The 21,100-nt window shown below is 43.4% G+C and overlaps 1 protein-coding gene and 1 long non-coding RNA gene across 7 annotated transcripts; one reads left to right on the top strand and one right to left on the bottom strand.

Moving 5' to 3' along the window:
• Window positions 1-1,192: 1,192 nt before the first annotated feature.
• On the bottom strand, window positions 1,193-11,847 carry OSGIN1 (oxidative stress induced growth inhibitor 1). Of its 3 annotated transcripts, none has more exons than XM_054640829.2 (6): window positions 11,711-11,847; window positions 7,693-7,795; window positions 5,132-5,268; window positions 4,633-4,824; window positions 4,221-4,312; window positions 1,193-3,559 (listed from the first exon to the last, which is right to left on the bottom strand). In XM_054640829.2, the coding sequence occupies exons 2-6, from the start codon at window positions 7,775-7,777 to the stop codon at window positions 2,566-2,568; spliced, it is 1,500 nt and encodes a 499-aa protein (XP_054496804.1). In that variant the 5' UTR covers window positions 7,778-7,795; window positions 11,711-11,847; the 3' UTR covers window positions 1,193-2,565. The 3 variants fall into 3 exon arrangements, with proteins under 3 accessions (XP_054496804.1, XP_054496803.1, XP_054496805.1); XM_054640828.2 differs by having other exon boundaries at window positions 7,693-7,798; window positions 11,711-11,845; XM_054640830.2 differs by lacking the exon at window positions 11,711-11,847 and adding an exon at window positions 7,921-7,986 and having other exon boundaries at window positions 7,693-7,798.
• On the top strand, window positions 11,782-19,826 carry LOC129125404 (uncharacterized). Of its 4 annotated transcripts, none has more exons than XR_008534961.2 (4): window positions 11,782-12,674; window positions 14,368-14,536; window positions 17,808-18,454; window positions 19,316-19,826. It is a non-coding gene; the product is annotated as an uncharacterized LOC129125404 (long non-coding RNA). The 4 variants fall into 4 exon arrangements; XR_008534960.2 differs by having other exon boundaries at window positions 19,306-19,826; XR_008534962.2 differs by lacking the exon at window positions 17,808-18,454 and having other exon boundaries at window positions 19,306-19,826.
• The last annotated feature ends 1,274 nt before the right edge of the window (window positions 19,827-21,100 follow it).

The following is a 21,100-nucleotide window of genomic DNA, read 5'->3' as shown; positions in this document are numbered from 1 at the left end:
ACACTCAGCTCCCCCAACCAAGGCTCAGGCTGCTGACCTAGTTAGGAGCTCTCTGTGCAGGGCAAATTAGTTCAGTGTAATGCAATATGGGATGCAGGAATGATCAGCATGAACACTGTGACTTTGATCTCAGCGATGGGAAGGGCAGCATTTCACTTGACACCAATCTTGTGACCTCATTTCCAGCACATGCCAGTGCCCCTTGGTTTTTTTTAATGCTCTTTGGCTTTTGTTCTCCTCCTCATTTGCTTTCTAAACAGGAATATGTAGCCAAAACCAGCATTTTCAGAGAGGTGAGCATTGATCACTGAACTTTTTTTAGTAAAGGTTGGCTGCAGAAGATCACAGCTCCTCCTTTGGAATGCCCACATTGCCAGGATAACAGAGCCAGGAGAAAGTACCAGCTCATGTAGAGAAATGCTGCCAAAGAGAGCCCTGGGGGCATTGCCACCCCTCTGGCCACTGAGCAAGGACACAGACCAGGAAACTCATTCCCTCCACTCTTCTGTGTTCACAAAATATTGAGGGCACTTCAGTCTCAGCCTGCAGAGAAGAGTGAATTTGATATTTTAACACATTGAACCACTCCTCTCAGAGCTGTGCAGTGAAAAAAATCCAAAACCACCAAACCTAGAGGCAGTAGATTACCTGCCATAGGGACAATTCTGGACAACAAAGGTGGAAAAATGTTCAACAGGGCAATCAAATGTTGATAGTGCAATCTGTGTCCTGGAAATAGTCAAAGCTTTCCCCAACAAGGCACTGAGCAACTTCTAACTTTAGTGGGGTTGGACCAGACACCTTCAAATGTCCCTTCTGATCTAAACTGTCTTAGTCTTAGCTGACTTACTGGTCTAGGCTGTGATCTGGGGTTATTTTGCAGACAGGAGAGAGCAGGTGAACAGGAAAGAGATCTAAGATCCCCCAGGCAAGAACAAGCCTGGCAAATAACCTGGTTTAGCACTCTTAGCCTCACAAGAGGCAGGCACAGCACCTCACAAGGGTTCTTCATCCTACTGGAGAGACAAAGGTAAATAGAGAGAAAACTCACAGTAGGGTCCTCCGAGGGAACAGAGGGATGAAGGATTTAGCAGGCACAAACCATGCCCTGGTACTCACCAGGAAGATGATGGTGATGAACAGTTCATTAGGTCTTCTCAGAGTCAGATTCAGAGTTAAAACAAATACAAGGTAAGTCTGAGATCACTTTATTGGAGAGTTTCATACAAGAGTAGTCAGTCAGAAAAATGATTCAAGTGATACAGTAATTCACAGACAAGCCCCTCTCACATCTCAACTCCAGGCCAATTCATTTACAGATTTCTTGTCCCAGTCAGTTTTTCAGGGCCTTTTGCTGTCAGTGAGTTTCAGTGCAGCACAGGGAGCAGAGTCTGTTTTCACACCAAATTAAATTAGCTATGACTGGAATTTTTCCTGTGAGAGGTATGAAAGCCCTGTAGGTCTGTTGAGAATGCTGCTTACAACATAGATGGCATCATTGCCATCCACCCCAGCTGATTCAGAACAGACTGAAAGACTGTAACAAAATATTCTGCCAATAAAAATCTTTTAGAAAAACAGTATAAAAAGTTTTATATATATATATAGCATAAAGCTACCAAAAAGTGACTGTGCCATTTCCCCTCTTATACAAATAATATTATTTTTTAAAAAACATAATACATTAGTAATTCACCCCGTATATAACATATTGCACCTTTCCAGAGTCCTCTATGCAGCAGGAGCCCCATACAGTACGTGGGCATTCCAAGATGGAGCTGTAGCTCCCCTTCAGTTCTGCCTGTCTCTACAGCAGCTGCCAGGAATTTGGCTACCACAGGTTTAGGATTTAGAAAGCAGGAAGCTGCAAGATGGCAAACCAAGTATTTGCAAATCAGTACCATTTCTTCTCAGGAAGGAGAAGAACCCATCACAGGAATCTCTGGATTTTTAAAAAGAATCACATATTCCTTGTTGCTGGTGTCAGTGAGACAATCCAGTTTTGAGTGTTTGTATGTCAGTTTTTACTGGCAGAGTACTCCCCATGTGCCAAAGAGGCACCTGCAGCACCTGGCAATGATTTCTGGCCTTGCAAGGACATACAGCCAAACCACAGGAGTACATAAAACCAGGTCAGTTTACTTTGTTTCATGATAAAACACTGTAAGACACCAACAGACACAGTGTTGTGGGCCTCCTATCTGAAAATAATGAACATTGATTCCTCTATCCAATTTTCGGTCACCTGGAGGGTTTTAGATAGAAGAGCAATTCCTGTCTTGCCCTTGCTTTTCCAGGCACAAGCCTCAGTCCCAGTAACCATGCACAGGTATGCAGAAAAGGAGCTGAATTGCCAGGAACTGAAAATACTGCTGTGTGTGGAACCCACCCTGTATTTGGTCACTTAATCTTCTCAAATAACTCAGCAGGAACCTTCTAACTCTCCATATAACCTTGAAGAATACCAGGAATGGCCTTTAGAACCGAGGACACACAGATCAGATGATTTGATGGAAGGAGCACTAACCCACCCTAGCAGAGGTAGAACAGGCTTGAGGTTTTTTGTTAGGGGGGATTTTTGTTGGCTTTCTTTAGCAGAGAGCTGGCAACAGCCAGAGCCCCTCCCTGCACAAAGCGCACAAAGTTATCTCCTGCCAGGGGCCCCAGGGCATAGAGCCCTTTCTCCTGAGTGCATTCATAGGTGAAGGGATCAACATCTATGGGATTCCTCTTTGGGTTGACTGGCTGCTCACTGTCCAGGGCCAAGTCAGTGCCATTATTTGGCAGAAAGGAGAGGTTGGGGTTTGAGCCAGTTAGAACAAGAGCCATGGAAATTTTATAAGCTTTCTGACAGCCGTTCTTGTCTTGAAAGATGCATTTCTTGTCCTTGCCAAAGGAGAGCACGTGATGTTCAGGGAGGCTGATGTAGTGCTCATAGGGCCCAGCACAGGCAGCTGTCTGTTCTTTCATCATCTGGTGGACCTTGTGGTATTCAGGGTACATTGTTTTGGGGAGCTGGTTAAAAATAAGGCCAGGATCAGTGACTCGCCTCCGAAAAACGTGGATTACTGGAATATTGCAATGGTGAGCAAAGAGAATGGCATCAGCAGCTGTCAGACCAGCACCTACAATCAAGACTGGATCTGTCATGATGCCAACACTGTTATTCTTCACTGCTTCTTCCAGGGCAGACAGCTGGTGGTGGACATAGGAAAGGTTTTCTCCCTTGACCCCAAGCCAGGTAGGATTGTCATATGTTCCTGTAGCCAGGACCACATTCTCTGCATAGATGGAGAAGGGCTCTTTATCACCTTCCATAGTTTTGAAAAATCCATCCACCTGAAAGACCTCTGCACTTTTTTCATTAGAGCTCCAGATTGAGTCACTATCCTCCTGCAGATCTTTCTGGGTGTGGTTGGAGATGCTCTCTGCACTCACTTTCCTCACAGAGGTCACAACAGTGCCACATCTGAAATTGTTCTGCAGTCCTTTCTTCACCACATAGTGTTGGTAATATTGAGCAATGTCCTCTGCTGTGGCTCTATTGTTTCTGAGGCCTCTGTAATAAAGGACAAACAAAGGTCAAGCAGCAGTTAAGTAAGAGACTGGAATTTGTCCCCTCTTGCACTGAATGCATCCTAGAGCCATCTGTCCTGGCACTACCAGAGAAGACTGATCTGGTTTCCCTGACTTCAGCAAAGTTATTCCTGACATAGAGAGCTAACAGTCAGGTCCAGAAGCTGTTGGACAGAAGCAGCTTTCTGTAGCATTAATTCCAACCCCAAGAACATGGTTGGTTATTTAAGCCTTCCTTTAATACCTTGCTTCCATTCAATTTTTAACACTTGGACTTCTTAAGATTAATTGTGACACATGTAAAGAGAAGCAGCACCTCAGAGAATGCACAGCAGTAGAAGTGATTGTATTTGTCATCAGGGGCAGCAGCAGAAGCCAGGTGACCATGATTTCAAGCTTTACTCAGAACCCATGGTCACACAGATTCACCTCCCCAGTGGGTGTGGAGAAGGACACATTCCAAGCAGCACTGGATCTTTATCTGAATCACTCAATACAGAATGGACTGGTTTTGGGGTGCAGGAGAGTGTCCTTTCTCTCACCAAAATCATCCATAACAGATGGGTAGCTACATTTAAGAAGTCCATTCCAGGTTCTCTAAAAATCTCCAGATGTTTGCAAATGATGACACATGGATGTCTCACCTTTTCTTTTGCTTTAACCATTCTTTGAAAGGGAGATCTGGGAGTCCCATCCATTCCCCTCTGCTCAGGGTAACCATAGAACCCTCTATAGACTGGAACAAGAAGCAAAACAAAATTAGTTTAATTTTTTAATGTAAAAACTGAAAGGCAGCTTTTCCATGTTTCAATATGGCACAGATGATGAAATCAGTAATTTCCTCTGATCTGCTGTAATGGATGAAACCATCCATGCTCTCCAAAAAGAACAAGAGATGGGGAATATAAAGGCTTGTTTTCCTTCTAAACTTTCACTTGTCTCTATATATAAGATGTAACACAGCTGACTGGGATTTTAGAGGAGCTCTTCTCTCTCCAGTCAGCACATTTGGCCATTACACAACACCCAGACCCCAGCTGGCTCCAATTCACTTACGTGCCAGGCCCCTCCAGGAGCGTTTCTGCCAAGGACCAGGTGGGGGATGGCTCTGTCAGGCTCATGCCACCAGGTGAGCACAGTTTCTGCTGTGCCACCAAAGTCTGTGTCTGGCCGCTGCAGGGTGTCAAACAGGAGAGCCACAGGGCTGTGGGATCGTCCCTCCAAGCCTTCAGACAGATACTCCAGGTCCTGGAGAGAGAAGGACCAGATGCTCACAGGGATGCAGTGCCAGGCAGCAGACTGCTTGTCACTCCAGCATCTCTGAGCAGCGGGCTTGGGCAGCTCATTTACTGGCACACAGACCTGCTCCTGCCCAAGGGCTGCCTCCAGGATCTTGGCAGCAATGCTGGCATTGCAGACAAGGGAGGTCTGGATTACAAAGCAAAATGCTTTGTAATTTGCTTAAGGCTCATTCTGTCTGTGTACTTTGAAAATCCAAACGAAGTAATCACTTATGATACACCCCTGGGATGTCATAGTTTATCTTTACACACACCTGGTCCAAAACAGAGACTTCTGGTGCCTCTTCCAGTTTTCTCTGAAGAATAGGATGAGGATGAAGAGAGTGTCTTTTGAAGTAAGGGGTGTAACCTGACAGCAAATATGAGAGACAGATTCCTGAAGGTCCATTCCCTGAAAAAGACAATTGAGAAGAGTTTATACTTCTGGAGATAGAGCAGTTCTTTGAGAAGATGCAGACCAATCCAACAGATATGACACTGCAATTGACACAGGGAATTTCCTGTTCCAGCATGCACTTAGTGGATGGAGTTGGGGAAGACATTTTACCCTTCACCTCACTTGCTCCTATTTGCATTGCAAGGTCCTTAGGACTTGCTGAAAAGACACAGGGTTAAATGAGTCAGAGGCTGCCCTTGCCTGAAGCTTGAAGTCTCTAGCATGGTGATGAATGGAGTTATTTCTCTAAAATTAGGGGTTTAGAAGCTGATCATGGGCTGACCAGGGGCCTCAGCTCTCCTGGAAGCACATTTCACACCAGTGCAGAGTAGTTCACTGTGCACAGGATACAAAATCCAGAAAAGATGGTGACTATTGAAGAGAAGGGGTACCAGTTGTTCTCAGCAGAAAATTCCATCTTTTCAGGGATATTTGAAAATATGGGGTCTTGAGGACACTTTCAAATGGGAAGCAGCCCTACTGTGGTACTGCAGTGCATTAAGGAAAGTCTCTCTGCCATGCCAAGACAAGCCCTCAGAACACAGCACTGGTTCCTGGATGGCTGAACTCCTTTGCTGACCACCCAACAGCCAGCAGAAAAACTAGATCAATGTGACTGCAAAGCCCAGTGAGAGTGGCCTGGAAAGTTTGCACATGGCTGTTCTCCAGCATGTTTAATATTTCACAGTGTCTGTGTCACTGCCAGCCTGTCTGGCTGCCCAGGCTCTGCTGCTGGGTGACCAAAAGCCTCAACAGTGCAGTGATGAAGAGGGGAGGAGAGCCCAAGTGACAGCAGCCTCTTGACACAGTGCCAGTGCTCAAGTGTGACTGGAGCAAAGGCTGATCCGTGAGGATTCCAAAAAAGTGAGGTCATGGCTGTAAAGCCAACAGTGAGCTATGTGAAGGGCAGTCCATGTCACAGCTGGGGACAAAGGCTGCTGTGCTGACACAAACCAGCAGCTGCAGGTCAGCATTTGGAATATTCCACTTGCAGGAAAGTTAGCCAAAACCAACAGCAACAGACACTAAAAACAAACTAAACTGCAGCTATAGTAAAATATAACAAATTTCAGGTCACTACTTTGCTTTAGGAAGTACAAGGAGGTACCTAAGCCAAACTTCACCACCTGAGTACTCAATACTCAGTAACAACACTCAGAGGATTTATTCTGAACCATGTCTAAGTTTGATATGGATGATCACAAGAACATCTGGGGCTCAAGATACTTTAAAATGCAACTGCTTCCACGAGGCTGCCAGCACAGCTGAGGCAGCACACTGCCTTCCTGGAGCAGGGCCTGGGGAAGTAGCTGGAGCCTTCAGGCAGTGCTGTCCAGCTGCAGTGAAACATCTGGGCTGCTTCAATCCAACAGCCTCCTCAGAGTGCAGCTCCTCACTGGGCTGCTTCTGAGGCTTTAGGGGCATCTCCACCCTGGCTCCCTGCACGGGTGCATTAGGGAGGTACCAAAATATTCTCCTTCCCACCTGCAGACTTGTACAAGTGAGCAGCACAAAGTCACTCTCAGATAAGAACTTGCTGGCAGTAGTATCCTTGTCAAAGCTGCTGTTAGCAAGGATTAGGGGTGATTGATGCAGTGCTCTGACTTTGGAGCAGCTCCCTGGGGTGCTTTGAATTCAATGCCAGATAAGGAGGGAAGCCAGCTCTGCAAGGCATGGAACACATGCTCAGATGAGCAAGGTCCAGCACCTCACAGCTCATGGTTGGTCAGGGGGAAGGCTCTGACATCATTACTTTGCTCAAGAATCACCTCACACTGCAAGTTCCCTCTTGAAGTTAGTTGAAGACAGTTACTATATAACCTGTTTGTTTTTTTGTTTAACTGGTTTTAAACTGGTTTTAAAACTGCATTTTATCAGTCCATTAAATCTGTACAAAATCAGTGTAGCTCACTCATGTTTTAAAAGGAGTCTGTGAAAAATTCAAGAAACCTTAACAGCATCTGGAGTACTTTCTAAACAGACATAATGGTGGAAAAGCTCACACAAACCTACCTTCAATTCAAGCACTACAGATAATCCCTGATTACCTATCTCTGCTGAAAAGGTTTCAAATCTTTCTAAATATCCAACAGAGAAAAAGTAGGCTGAGTTGAACTGATGCTGAAAAGGTTACCAATTTCACCATTAAAATAGGTATGTGCTTTAATTTGTAAAGTATCTTGTTCCTTACTTCTCACAACTCTGAGAGGCCTCTTAGTATTATAGGAAGTCTGGCTGTCTGGGAAAGGATGCAGAAACAGCAGTCAGGCATTTCTGGTTTGAGGGAGAACATGTGGAAGTGGAACAGAATTAAAGATAGCAAGTCCAAAGCAACAACAGCACAAGAGAACCCAGCAGGGCTGGCAGGAGAAGGCTTACCTATGATCACAACAGGAATTGTCTTGAGCCCACTCCTGTTTGAGGGTCTGGTCACTAATGGACACATCTTCCCATCTGGAAGCATTTATGCTCTGGAATCTACCTGCTGAAACAATATGTTTTGAATTATTTTCAATTTTTGACAAAAAGCCACAAGCAAACAAACAAGAAAAACCCCACAAGATTTTCTCCAGCCCCCAAACTGAGGCTAATCTAAAGTATTCTTACCCTTGCATTGCAGACTGTCACATTACACTTCTAACTCAGGACAGACCTCCTTATCTTTTTCTCCTCCTGGCCCCAAAATCAAAGGATGATTCTCTGATTATGCACCACAAAAGGGGGACAGAACAGTTATCTTTCTTTTTCAGACATGAATTCCAGTTACTCCAGGACAGCTGGCAATTTCAGCAACCCTCTGAGTACACTAAATGCAGTGTTGCAGCATGGTAATAAAAACTTCACTTCTGACCATACTCTGTAGAAAATGGTTTCATTATCACAAACACTTTTTTAAGTAACTTGTGCATTTACTGATAAGTGAAGTAAACCTGACTCAAGACTTCTGCCCAAAGGCTGGAAATCTCCTGGCTGTATTTTAAAATAGGTACCCTTCTATCACTATAGGGTTTTCTGAGAAGTGCTAGTTTAGTTCTGGAACCTCCTTTCTCAATTTTCCAGCAAATGGAGGGTTCTAGGTCTGAACAAGTAAATAACAAGTCTTTGAACAAAATATGCATCATAATTGTCTTGGAGACTAAGGTGTCATTAGAGTGGAATCTACAAAACTAATCTAATCATTATGTAAACATTAGTGACCAGTGAATGTTTCTGCCATTCCTGCAGGAATCCTACCACATCTAACAATGACTTTAGTTTTCCATGGAATTCAACTCCACTGCCACTAACCTAGAGAAGTTATTTTTACCACAGTAAACATGAGATTTCTGATCTTTAGCATAAGCTTTTAAATTATTCTACAAAAAATATTTTCTTTTATAAAATCCTTATTGGTATTTTGGAAAGCTAAGCAAAATCCACGGAATGGCATGACTTTGTCCAGTAGGGCACACTGTCTATACCCTTTCCAAGTGCAGAGAGATCTTTGGCAAGTGCACCAGACACTTCCATAAGGCCTGGCACATCACTGCCTTTGACACAGGTATTGCAGCAAATGTCTTTCTGCAGTGTAATGCCCCTCTTTGGGGCTGGCATTTACCTCACAGCAGCTCCAGCACACTGGTGACTGACTGGGCAGCCAGGAAAGCCCCAGTGAGTCTACAATTCACAGATTCCAGGCTTAGCAGGAATGCTGTGAGTGCATTTGCTTGCAGGGATGTGACAGTTCTCATGCACACCAGTGTACAGCCATGGCTGGGCTCAGCAGCTCCATTCCAAGATAACTGGGTTCATCACATAAAAGGAATTCAAAACTAGCAGCTCTGGCCAATTTTTTGTATCACAGTTTAGTGACACTTACTGGTTGCCTGTTACCACTTAACTGAGCATTAGTCTAAGACTCTTATGCATTTTGCCTGACAGGGCATGAACCATTTAAAAGACATTATAGATGTGCTTTCTAATTTAAGTAATTTGAAGAGAGCTGGATCACAACGAAACTTATGTTCCCAATTTAATTGAGACTCAAAGGTGGTTGTATTCACACAGAAGATGAACTCCCTTTAAGGCCTCCCCACAGCCCTGGATGCTGTGGGAGCACAGCCCAGCCACCCAAGGATCTCCCCAGCCTTTTGGGTAGGTTCTGCCACATTAACCAAAACCTGCACCACCTTCAGCAGACTGTGGTGTAAGTTTGCCCCCAAATAATTCCTTCCCACAAAGCTCCAGAGCTGCAATTAGTAGAATTCAGCACCAGCAGCTGGGGCTGCCAGAGACACCAAAGGAACAGGACACTGGTGTGACCAGTCAGGTGTCCCCCTCAAACCAGCAAACTGCAGCATCAGCTGCAGGTCAGCAGAAGTTTCCTCTCCATAATAACAAATAACCCCTCTCCATCACTGTATTACACAAGAAGAGAAGTTCTTGTTAAGTTTTCCTAACACAGAGTACACATCATATTTCTGTGAAACTGCTGGGAGCCTGGAAGAGGCAATCAAGATCTCTGGAAGCAATCTTCCAGCTTTCTGCTCCACAGCTCCCTGCAGCAGCACGCCTGGGAAGGCTGCACGCCCATCCGTGGGATTTTTGCTGGCAGCAAGGACTCTGACCAGCCCAGCAGAGCTCGTGGCAGCAGTTGCAGGGCAGCAGCAGCAGCAGGGGCACACACAGAGGAGCAGCTGCCAGGCTGTTTGCAAGGCGTGAGCACAGCGTCACGCTGCTGGCTGCCAGCACGTTCTGGGGGAGCCTGAAGGGGACAAAAAAGGCACAAGCCAGGAGAAGACAGGCTGGCAGTGCTGTTTATTTAGAGGAAGGTTGCCTTGGCTCCTGGCCACTGCACCGTGCCATCCCTCTCCACCCTGATAAAGCACAGAGGCAGCAGGCGCTCACTGATAACTCCCTGCTGCCACCCTCCCCCTCCTGTCTGCACCTCTTGGCACAAGAAAGAGGAGCATTTTCTGCAATTAAACTGAACTTGAATAGCTGGAGGAGCATAATTGCTAGTCTGATGAAATTAGGGTTAGTCTCTTTCACATCCTATAGCTACCATCTCTATAATTCATAGTTATTAATTCTTATTTTTTAAGTAAAAAGTGAATCTGGTGCTGAACCTGTTTATAGCTATTCCCATCCTGTAGGCTAAAGGTCTAAAGGTTTGACTTCTGGGGGTAAAACTCAGAGCATCTCAGGCATTTTAGTTTCAGGCCAAACATTCACCTTTCCTGCCATTAGATGTTAAGGTGGATTATTTTAATTACTTAAATACTTTTTCTTTTTTTTTTTCAGTCTTAGACTCCATTACCTCAAAACCTGAGCAGCTAATACAGTGTAGAGGAAAGCCTGTTCTTGCAGAGGCCATTGCAAAGCAACAGGACATTGAAGTTCATTGCCAATCTAAACTGAACTAGTTAGCACCAGGAAAAAGCCTGAGACAGCAAGAAACTTAAGAGTGCTCTTCTCACCCTCCTTTAATGTAGTGTAGGCTGCTGGGCACTCACACTTAGTCAGCTTAGTGACACTGAGTTTGGCTCTTGCTTTGAGCTTCCTACTTTAAATGAATGTCCCTTTCCTTCTCCTCATTTGGGAGAATGCAGCAAGTTTCACAACTTGGCTTCTTGCTGCTTCCAAAGCATTCCAGTGTCTGTGTGATGTTACATAATTGTTTCTGGCTGAAAAAGCTCCCAGCTCACTCTGGGCCAGACTCTGCATCCCTTCCTGACACAGCCTCATGTCCAGAGGAACTGGAACTCACAAACTCGGTCAGTGTGGCTCTCACCAGGTTCCAGGCTGCAAGCCTGAAACAGTTTTAAGTGAGCAAATGAAAAAGCAAAGGCACATTTAGCAAGACAAGGACACTCTGTGATCCTTGGAGAAATACAAAGCCAGGTCACATCAGCCATATGCAGACAGCTGTAACAGCCATGAGATTTAAAGTAAGAATCACCAAGTGTGGCCTGAACAGCACATGGGGAGAGTTCAAGAGGGCAATGCAGTTGGGGTATAAACACTGGGGGAGGTTAAAAAGGTACCATAACACTCAGTTTTAAAGAACAATTCCAACAAAGAGGCAACAATAGTTTTCTTCAGCTTGATTCCCTAATGAACTCATTGTTTCACAAGGTTAATATTTAACAAATTGGTACTTTTTTTTAAAAAAAGCAGAGATCTTGACAGCTTTTACATTTTGTACTTCCCTACAAGTTTCAGAAGCTGTTCTCTCCTTAAAGCATCACTCGTACATGTCAAGCCAGTTATCCCCCAAACATAATTAAACTATGTGGAAAAAATTCAGCTTTGGGGTATGTAATAACACCTTTCTAAAAACACCTCTGTGAAAGTCAGAAACTGATGTTAGGGTACAGCAGACAGAGCTCTCTGTACTTATTTGGAGCCTTCTTACCTTTAGCAGCAGGTCTGATGAGAGGTGGGATCTTTGTGAAAGTGATTGTACAGTCAGCAGAGCCAACCAAACTACAAGCCTGGAATCCTCTCTCTGCTCTAAGACAGCTGTTTAAATATAGTAGGCAACCAGCAGCAAGGGAGGAGAGGAGGAGCCAAAAGGACTGGAGGTGGAGCAAGGAAAATACCAATAAGCATGAGTCAGCAGGAATATTTCCCTTCCCAGCTCCTGAATGAATGTAGAGAAACTTCCTTAGTAATGTTCAGCTGACTAATGTGACTACAGCAAAAGCAGGATTGCAGGAACCATGCCTGTCAGAAGTCCTGCACTGAACAAATTTTCCATTTTTAACCCTCAGGACAACACAGATATATAGTGGGTCTGAAAAGATTGATGTCAGTTTGTGTTTCTTTTTCTTCAGCGAGATAAAGTGTTATAAGCCTTTTGCACAGTAGCAGTAAAATGAGTCAAACTGCTTGCATAAAACTCAGAACCTACCAGGGGTTTCATCCAAGGTATCTTACTCAATTCAGGGAATAATTGATCTGACTTGCTAAATTTAAAATGCCCTTCACAAATTAAATACCTTTATCCCAAAGTGTTCAGTTCAAGTAGTAAATGAAGCACATGTTTATCTCTGAGGCCATCTGTTTGGAAATCACAATTTCCAGGAAATAGGACTGCTGATACACAGTTAAAGTGCATGCTTTCATTCATGTGATCTAAAAGATAAAAGCAGTTCTTGAGAAGGATTTCTCTGCTCTCATGACTCCCATCAGAGCAGAACACTTAATATAAAACTCTGGTTTAATTCCACCAGAATAAGTTGTTTTAATAAATGTGAGGCAATTGTTTCACTCAAAGTTTAGCTTTAACAAATCTGACTCAGTAAATGCTGTCAGACTGAAGAAGGTGGGGGGAGAGGGGTAAGGACTCTTTCCAGTTTCCTGGGCCTTTATCCAAGGTAGCATTTGCACAGAGCTCTTAAATAACTCATACTGATTTTTTGACAGCAAGGGCTTTTATATGCATTATTCAGATATTTATTGGCATGTAACCAATGTGTCCATGTCAGCCATGGAAAAATTAAGCTTTCAGAGAAAATAAGGCATTTGTTTGCTTAGGTGATTTAAGATTGCCCTGTTACTAGGTTTTTCAAATCTGTCTTCAATATATTGCAGTGTTGCATGTCAAACATTGTAGAACAAAGATGTTCAAGCCCATACTTGCTGCTACCATAGATACAAGACAAAACCATATATGATGCTTTGGCTGGCTTTGTACTAAGGAAAATAAGGAATACTTCTTGTGTGTGCAAATCTGCAGAAATAAAGTTGTTCTCTCTGTAAAAAATAAGAGATCCTGTCCATTTCCTACTAGAATTTATAAAACTAGAATCTTTATTACCTTTGCAAATAAAGCCAGGATGGCTTTCCAAAACCAAGCTCTACCCTAGTTTTGTGCACAGTACAGTTCTTTACAGGAAAATGCTCATGTACAATAACTCACTGCCCTTTATTTGCTGGTACAATAAGATCATTGAACATAGCAATTTGGGGGCTTCTTTTCTGATATCCCTTTGACATCCCTTTTGATATCCCTATCTTGATATCCCAAGAAACACATCACACAGAATAGACATATATCAAAGTAACTGTTTCTCCTTGTATACCTTGACCTCAAACAAATGATTCAGCCCAACACTTTGGATAAACTTTCCAGAAGAAGTAATTGAGCAATCTGTAGTTGGCCTTGCAGCCAGCCCTTGACCTACAAACTCATGCAATTCACTTCTATTTTTTTCCTGAACTGACAAAGCCATTTTGGTGGTGCACACATTTAAGGACAAAGCCATAACGTTGTACTGGGGAATACTCTGCACCTGAACCAACGCCTATGTCCTTAGAAAGAAATTTCCTTGTTACTTATTGACTTTTCACCTCAGGTTATGTAAGTTTTACCTGTCCATCTCCTACTTATGAAACCTGTCAGGTAGCCCTGATTCTGCTGTCTCCTGATTTGAGGGAGCTCAAGCTCTGGTGTCAGAATTCATTGCTGACAGCTCATGGCAAAACCTTTCCTACAGCACCTCTCCAGCATCCACCCTTCCCTCTAGCCAGCCTTAAGGTGTACCAGACTGCTAAATTATCCTGACAAACTACATTGTTTCACTCACTAGAACTTCATGTTCTGTTGGTTTTCCATAATGAGAGGAACACTCCCAGTGTGATCCTCCATGGGCCACTGTAGTGCTTTGATGCTTTGGTGTTTCTCTCAATTATGGTAAAACAGAAATCTAAAATTCTGCATGTTTTCTGCCTAAGAGAATATTAAGTGTTCCATTCACTCACACATTAATGCACATCATTTAATCCAAGACAAAATACATTAGATTAAATACATATCATTTAATCTAAGACAAAATACAAAATCAGGAGTTGGAAAATCTGATCAAGTATCTTGGTTCCATATGGTCTCTGTGGCAGAACACTGCACTTTGTTGCTGCCTAAATCATCTCCACCTTTATCACCCAGAAAAGCTTACACTTAGAGTTATATGTTAGCTTAGATACCAAAACTAGGACCCACATTTGTAATGATAATAGATAGTTTGACATTAATACTGTGACAGTTTACCTGGTTTCTTTTTGCTTCAGCTAAGAAAACCTACATTTGTCACCAACACCACAACCCAGACCACATCAGCAAGATGTTCCTTGCAAATGTTGTGGCAGCCCCCAGTCAGAAGCAGCAAGTTGTGGCCATACCACTTCAGAGAGCAGTTGGATGTCTAAGAAATGTGACTTGCTCTGCTGAATGACAGAGGTAAAAAAGGCTGGGAAGTCCCAGACAATTGCTAGGTCTGACAGAAAAAGCAGCTTAGGCAATGCTGGAAGTATGAGACCCAGTTCTGCTCTCAGTTAAACTTGTGACTTCCTACATGTGTTTGTGCTTTCACATGGCTTCCTCTAAAGAAAGATTTGGCCCAGACCACATTTCCCAACTTTCCCATGTCCCTGCCAAGGCCATGTCTGTTATGTGTTCATACCTCTTTTTGCACTGTTTAGGCAGCTGGGTCCAAAGGAAGAGAAGTAAAGGTTCACTGCACCCTTTTGTTGTTCACAGGGACATTGACCCCCCAGTCACATAAATGATTGAAATGGTTTTGTCTTAGTAACTTGCTAAATTTTTTGAGGAAAGTAAAAAAAGCAAAACCCTACATTTTGCTGGAACTACTGTAAGATGGTGATTTTTGCTTTTCCCTGCTTTCAATTCATTACCTTGAAATCATTCCCTATCTGTTCAAAGAGGGTTGTCTTCCCAAAGCAATGAGATGAAACCAAGGAGTTTCACCACCCTTCACTGGCCAGGGGCATCAGCCACTTCCACCACTTTGTGTCAAAAACAGCTGTTAGGAAATAAACCTGGGGAGGTGACAATCAATCACCCTGCCCAGGAGGGCTATGGAGCTTTACTGTCTGCATTCAGTCATGCCCTGGGCCCCTCTGCAGCGAGGGCCTGTGCACAGCACTCAGTGTGTGCTCTAGTGCCACTGCCTCCCTGGCACATCCCCACCTCCTGCCTGTCCAGGCCTAGCGAGCAAGAACAGTGGTCAAAGGAGTCCCATAAACACACTCCAAAAGAGACATTCCAGTACAACACTGGAAGCCAACAGTGGATATTTTGCAAGAATAGTTTTCATGTGAAATGCCCATGTAGAGAAGTAGTAGAGTGCCAAGTGGCTGTGCAGGCATTTCCTCAGAGAATGGGCCAGGATCACCACTTCCCTCCTCAGATGGCTGGGTGATAGCCAAATCTAGGTGCTTCCTACTCCCCAGCACAAGTGCTTCCTTTCAGAAATGAGTAGGATGCAAAGAGGTGCAGTCCTTAGGCTCAGGACTAGAGCCATGCATGTTTCCCAGCAGTGGATCTTTGCAGATTCTTCATTCCCAAATGCCACAGGCAGGGGAAGGCTCAGCTCATGTACTCCGCCCTCGGAGCTCCATCCTGAGCTCAACATTGATGTTTTGGGGAAAAGTAAACACACACACTTTCATGTCAAACAAACAGCATCCATGACCTAGTCAAAGATTAAACTACACATTAAACTGGTTGGGAATTTTCCTCTTATCTAAATGTCAATATATTCAAAATATTTACATGAGTTCTGGAGCGCTGCATCATTTGAAGATACAGCCTTTAGTCATTCAGTCATATAGTCATTGTTTAGTTATGTTCTTTTGCTGTACATGGGCATTTAGCTACTGATTCATTTAATAAACTGCTGTAGAATACTATGGGGTGTGCATATGTCCCAAAGCACAAAATATCCTTCAAAAGTTAATGTTCATAGCTTCTTGAGTGGAATAACTAACAGAGAAGAAAACTGGAAGTAGTAGGTACAGCTGAACTGTGAGCACTGAGCATCTTCTCTGTACATACTTTCCCTTAGGGCAAAACAGTAGTTTCCAAATATAAGTGAGTAATTCAAAGGTGGAAAAGGAGCATGTGATGCTATGAGCTTGTTTAACTCAACAACACAAACTTTCATAAACAGGGTTGCAGCAAGCCTTTGGAGTTTCTTGTATTCATTTCTCTGCCACAGCTTAAGCCATTCTGCAGCTCTTTAACCCAACTTTAGTTTTTTCTCCTTTACCTAGAATCATTTAATCGAGATAAAGGATTTTGTAGCATTCCTTAAAGGCTTTGAAACACATAAAGCTAAGGGCACCCAGAGGTACCCAGCCAGCATGTTCAATTTTGTCAAAGAAAAATAAGATTTTCTGCAGCACAGCCCAATGGTTTTTAGCTGTGAAGATTTGGAAAAGGACTGGACTAGAGTTATCCTGCAGCTTCCTACCCTCAGGGTTTATTTTCATCTTCCTCTTAAGCACCTGATTCTGTCAGAGATAACAGCTGCTCGGATCCAGGTTAGCCAATCTGATATTCCTGACTTGCAACATTTCCCTTCTGCCATAACTTTGGGTCTAAGTTCAAAGTGCTTTTTGCACGCAAGTCCTTCCTCCTTAAGAGTCCTTTCATGCACACTGAAAGGTCAATTGGAGTGATATTTCCTTAGACCCCAATTTCCCTTCACAGTAGCTCCAGCACTGACTGGCAGGAGTGAAATTTAAAGTCTCCTGGGACTATTCTGCATAAACCTGGATGAGCCAGTATCTTCTACTAAGACAACCTTATCACTTAGTCACAATATAACAGTAATGCATTGAAGTGTAACAAAATCGTGTCAGAGGTCAGGGTTTCTCACCTGTAATTGACAGCTGTTTCTAGACCAGTTTAAGGTGGCTGGAACACGAAATGAGCTGTTGCTTCCTGTAAAACAGAATGTCCTATTTTGAAATACATGCATGTATTCTAGAGTAATTTCTGTGTCTTAGGAACATAAAAAATATTTACTATGAGGTCTGAAAAGATTTTGCACAGTGGATTTACAGGTAAGAAAGAGGCAGGATTTCTGCAGAAGAATAAAGCTATTCAGTAACTAATTCCCCAAAGCATTTGGTTTAGAAATACATTGCAATTTATGTAATTCCACATTTAACTGATAGACACTCCTTTTTTTGCACATGAACAAAAAAAGCTGAACATAGGTCAGTGAAACAAGTGTGCAGTGCTGAATCATCTGTCAATAGACATACTCAGCTAGTACCAGATTAAAATCCAATTTCTCCAAGATCTTGCATGAGTTGTACTTCTGTTTTTTGAAGAAATTTCACTAGAGAGATCTTCCTTGTTTCTCATCCTCAGCTACTCTACAAAAAACTTATCATTTCTGTTGCAGGTGTATTTTTGCTTGAATTAGTTTGCTTCATGTTCTGTTGTTACCATTCTGCTGGGTTTTTGGTTGTTTGGTTGGTTGGTTTGGGTGTTTTTGTGGAGGCATTTTTTGTTGTTTTATTTTAGTGTGCTTTATTTTTTGTCTTTCGAGCAGCTCATTCTGGAGTAGAGTTGAGAGACTCTAGATAAATCTTACACCCTTGTCAATAATTTTTTTATCATGAGAAATAACTTATTTTTAATCCAGTCACATTTTTGGCACCTGCCAGGCCAGCTGCATTTTTTATTTTTTCCACAGAGGACTTGTCCAAGCACAGATGAAAAGGAGGAGGTGTTTATCCTTGCCTGGTCAATATTTGTTTTGATTGTGAAAATGCTAAGTTTGAATCATCAGGCAAAACCTCTGCCAAAGAGCTTGGAGATTGTAACATGAAGTGACCATTTACCTCAAGGCAGAGAAGTACCTGAGTGGCTCTGCTTATCAGCCCAGCCTGAGATGTGCTGGCCAGGGCAGAATGATGTGGCACCAAGGTGACCAAAGCCTGGGCTATCTTTGGTATCTGCCCCTGGGAGCTCTGGCCAGGGCATTTTCCACAGCCCTTTTTTGTAGTCCTGCCACCCTGAAGGGGAACGTTCAGGGCTGCCAGCAATAAATAACTGCAGATATAACTGCAGATCAGAGCTGCAGAATAGCTGCAGATGTCAGAGCTGTGCACAGGAACTTCTGCCCTTGTCTCTGCTGCTGCTGCAGCTCACCATGCCTGAACACTGCCTCAGTTGCTCTGGGTGACCAGAGCCCAGTGGAGCTGCACTGTCCCTTGGGACAGGACCCAAAAGGTCCCTCCAGCCTCCTGTGCCACCCTCAGCAGTGGCCAGGAGCAGTCACCCACAGGATGGAACAGGACAAGTGTGTGATGCTTGTCTTTTCTCTTCCCCTGCCTGCAGGTATGTGCAGCTGAGCCAGCTGGCCCAAGTCTGATGAGGTTTGTTCTCTTGCTAGTTCCTTCCATCTGTTTTCATCTGGTTCCCAGTAATTTCACATGTGGCCTCTAGTACTTGTGCTAAAGGGAGATTACACAACTGATCTCTCTCCACAGCATCCTATTTACACATTTCTATTATGTTTCTCTCAGTCTTCTGACTTATTCCAAATACAGAAATTTTTCCATACCCTGTATCAACCTGTCTTTTCTTCTCCAGATGCTCATCTCATATGCTGAGATGAGAGCAGCAGCATGTAATCCAGCAATCTAAGCACAGATGAACCATAGGTTTATCCATCAGCTGTCTGGTTTGGCCTCCATCCTTTCCTAGCACTTAATTCACTTCACCACCAGTTAGCATTGACAGTTCCCCAGAACTATTTCTCTTGACCATAGATTCAAGTTCAGGCTTGTCCCTACTCTGGCTGAGGTTCCTTGCCTGGACCTGTGCCAGAGCATGAGAAAACACAAAGGAATTGTGCAAAAGTGTGCAGTAATAGGACAGTACAGGAGCATTGCACAGATTTTTCTTCAAACCAATGCAGTCAGCCACATGCCTGATAAAAAGCAAAGTGGCAAACCTTGGAGACTTTCTGGATACTCCTGGTTCACAAAGAAACCTCAACAAAATAACTGAAGGCATGTGTGTGGGAAAAAGCATGTTCTCACCTGGTCCCTCAGGAGGGAGGAGCCCTTGGGTAAACACAGTAGAGAAGCTCAAAGAGCTCTCATTGCACTCCATCCCCTGGCCTGATCTTGATCTGCTCTTATCCTCTCACCTGAATAAAGCATTCATGGGGTGCTTATGCAAAGTCTCTCCTAGGGTTGCCTCAGGAGTGGCTGTTGCTCTGAAAGAGACAAAGTACAGGCACCAGCAGGAGTGTAATGAACCTTTCCCTCACCTGGAATGGGGACAATGGGTATAAAGCAGCACAAAGGTAATGCCCTGGACTTCTAGAAGACTCTCTATGCTTGTTGTGCCTGGGAAACATAGACAAGACTCTTGGGCCTGGGACAGCAAAGCTTCTCTATCTGCCACCCACACTGCAGTGCTAAGCTAACCCCTCCTGATGCTCTGCCATGGTGTACCTGGGTACACATGATGCTTCATTCAACTCATCAGTTCAGCCTGTGGATAAAAATATCAACCATGAGGTCAACTATTATACTAGTCAATGATCTCAAGACAGAAGGAGAAAAAAGTAACTTTAGAAAGTAATTTAAGTTGTACTTATTTACAGAACTATGCAAGCTTGCCATACATACCTCCATCTTTTCTGAAATGTTACACCTTTGAATGTGTTGTCAATACAAACTATTACAGTAGAACACAATTTTAGAAAATGCCTTTTTTTCTTTAGTTTCCCATAAAGCCTTCCTAGAGGACTTTGAGTCCCACTCAGCTTTGCAGTGCTTTCATATTTTGCAAATGACGTGCATTTAGTATAAAGCCTTGATGGCTTTCTCCTTGTTCTGACATTTGGGAAAGTGTAAACAAACTTACCCAGCTGTCACCAAACTGCTGTTAGTCTTGGAACACAATAAAAGCTGGAGTGTCATTACTGAGCTGCATCCTGAGAGGGCCTCAGCTTGCACCATTCACCTCAAACACACAGAAGTGTAGCAAAAAAGAAAAAGATCCAATCAAATAACTAACTGGCACACAAATGAACATGTAATGGCAGAAATCCTCTTACAAAATAATAAGAGAGTTATATAATATAAGGAGCAGCTCTAATCTTAACAGGGTGTTTGTCTGTCCCATCTGACTCACATCTAGGTGTGACTGGTTATCAAACAGATACTTTTAATCATTTAAAGATACAGAAATTAAATGTCAGCTTATTAATTGCCATAATGAAGAAAGTCAAGAAATGAACACATATCCCCTGGCCTGTGCTTCAGCCACAGGGCTTCTCTAGGACAAAAATTATCCAGATTCCCTGCTGTGTCACAGGTGACCAACCTGTGTCACACCTTTCTGTGCCTGCTCACAAGTACTGAGCCCCTCATTAGAAAGTGCTAATCTTTCTAAGTCAAAAGACTAAGTGATTTATAGTAGTTATTTACAATACAGATTCATTTTTAGTTGTAGCACATGGTTCCCCAGGAATGAATTCACATTTGTAAGCTCTCAGTGGGTTTGTTTTGGGCCGAGACATCTGTCAGTCCCCTCAGCCATGGAGCAGCCTGGAACACACCCAAGCTCTGCTCAGGCATGTTCTGTGCATGGGCATCTCTTCTGCTGCAGTGGCTAAACCCTCCAGCACCACTGGGCTAGAGTGCACCTCAGAGCACTCAGTTCTTGCCAAAACCCCCAACAACCCCTGTGCCTCCATAGGCACAGCCTGTGATCAGATATTCTGCATCTTTATCATTGTTTCTGTTTCACATCTCTCCAAGGTGGTGCAATTTCCTACAGAATTGCAGTTTCTGCAGAAAATTTGCATATTTTCCAATATACAAGCATTTATTTCCTAGGATATATGGGAATAGCTAAAACAAGTAGTCTGTTTCAGCTTATTTGTTGGACTGTGTTAAAACTCTTTATGTGCTGTATTTATTCTGGAGACATGCTTGTCTCACAGCTTCTGATCTTATCTTCAGC

The sequence above is a fragment of the Agelaius phoeniceus genome, chromosome 12 (genome assembly GCF_051311805.1).
Source record: "Agelaius phoeniceus isolate bAgePho1 chromosome 12, bAgePho1.hap1, whole genome shotgun sequence".
Lineage (NCBI taxonomy): Eukaryota > Metazoa > Chordata > Aves > Passeriformes > Icteridae > Agelaius > Agelaius phoeniceus.
Note: the sequence above shows the minus strand (reverse complement) of the source record. Positions and strands in the feature narration are given on the sequence as shown.

Bases quoted from the DNA above. Each gene is read 5' to 3' on its own strand.
- OSGIN1 (XM_054640829.2), bottom strand. From the start codon at position 7,777: ATGCTTCCAGATGGGAAGATGTGTCCATTAGTGACCAGACCCTCAAAC. The intron at 5,269-7,692 runs GTAAGCCTTCTC...TGTCTTTTTCAG, and splicing joins AATTCCTGTTGTGATCATAG to GGAATGGACCTTCAGGAATC. The intron at 4,313-4,632 runs GTAAGTGAATTG...TTCTTGTTCCAG, and splicing joins CTCCTGGAGGGGCCTGGCAC to TCTATAGAGGGTTCTATGGT.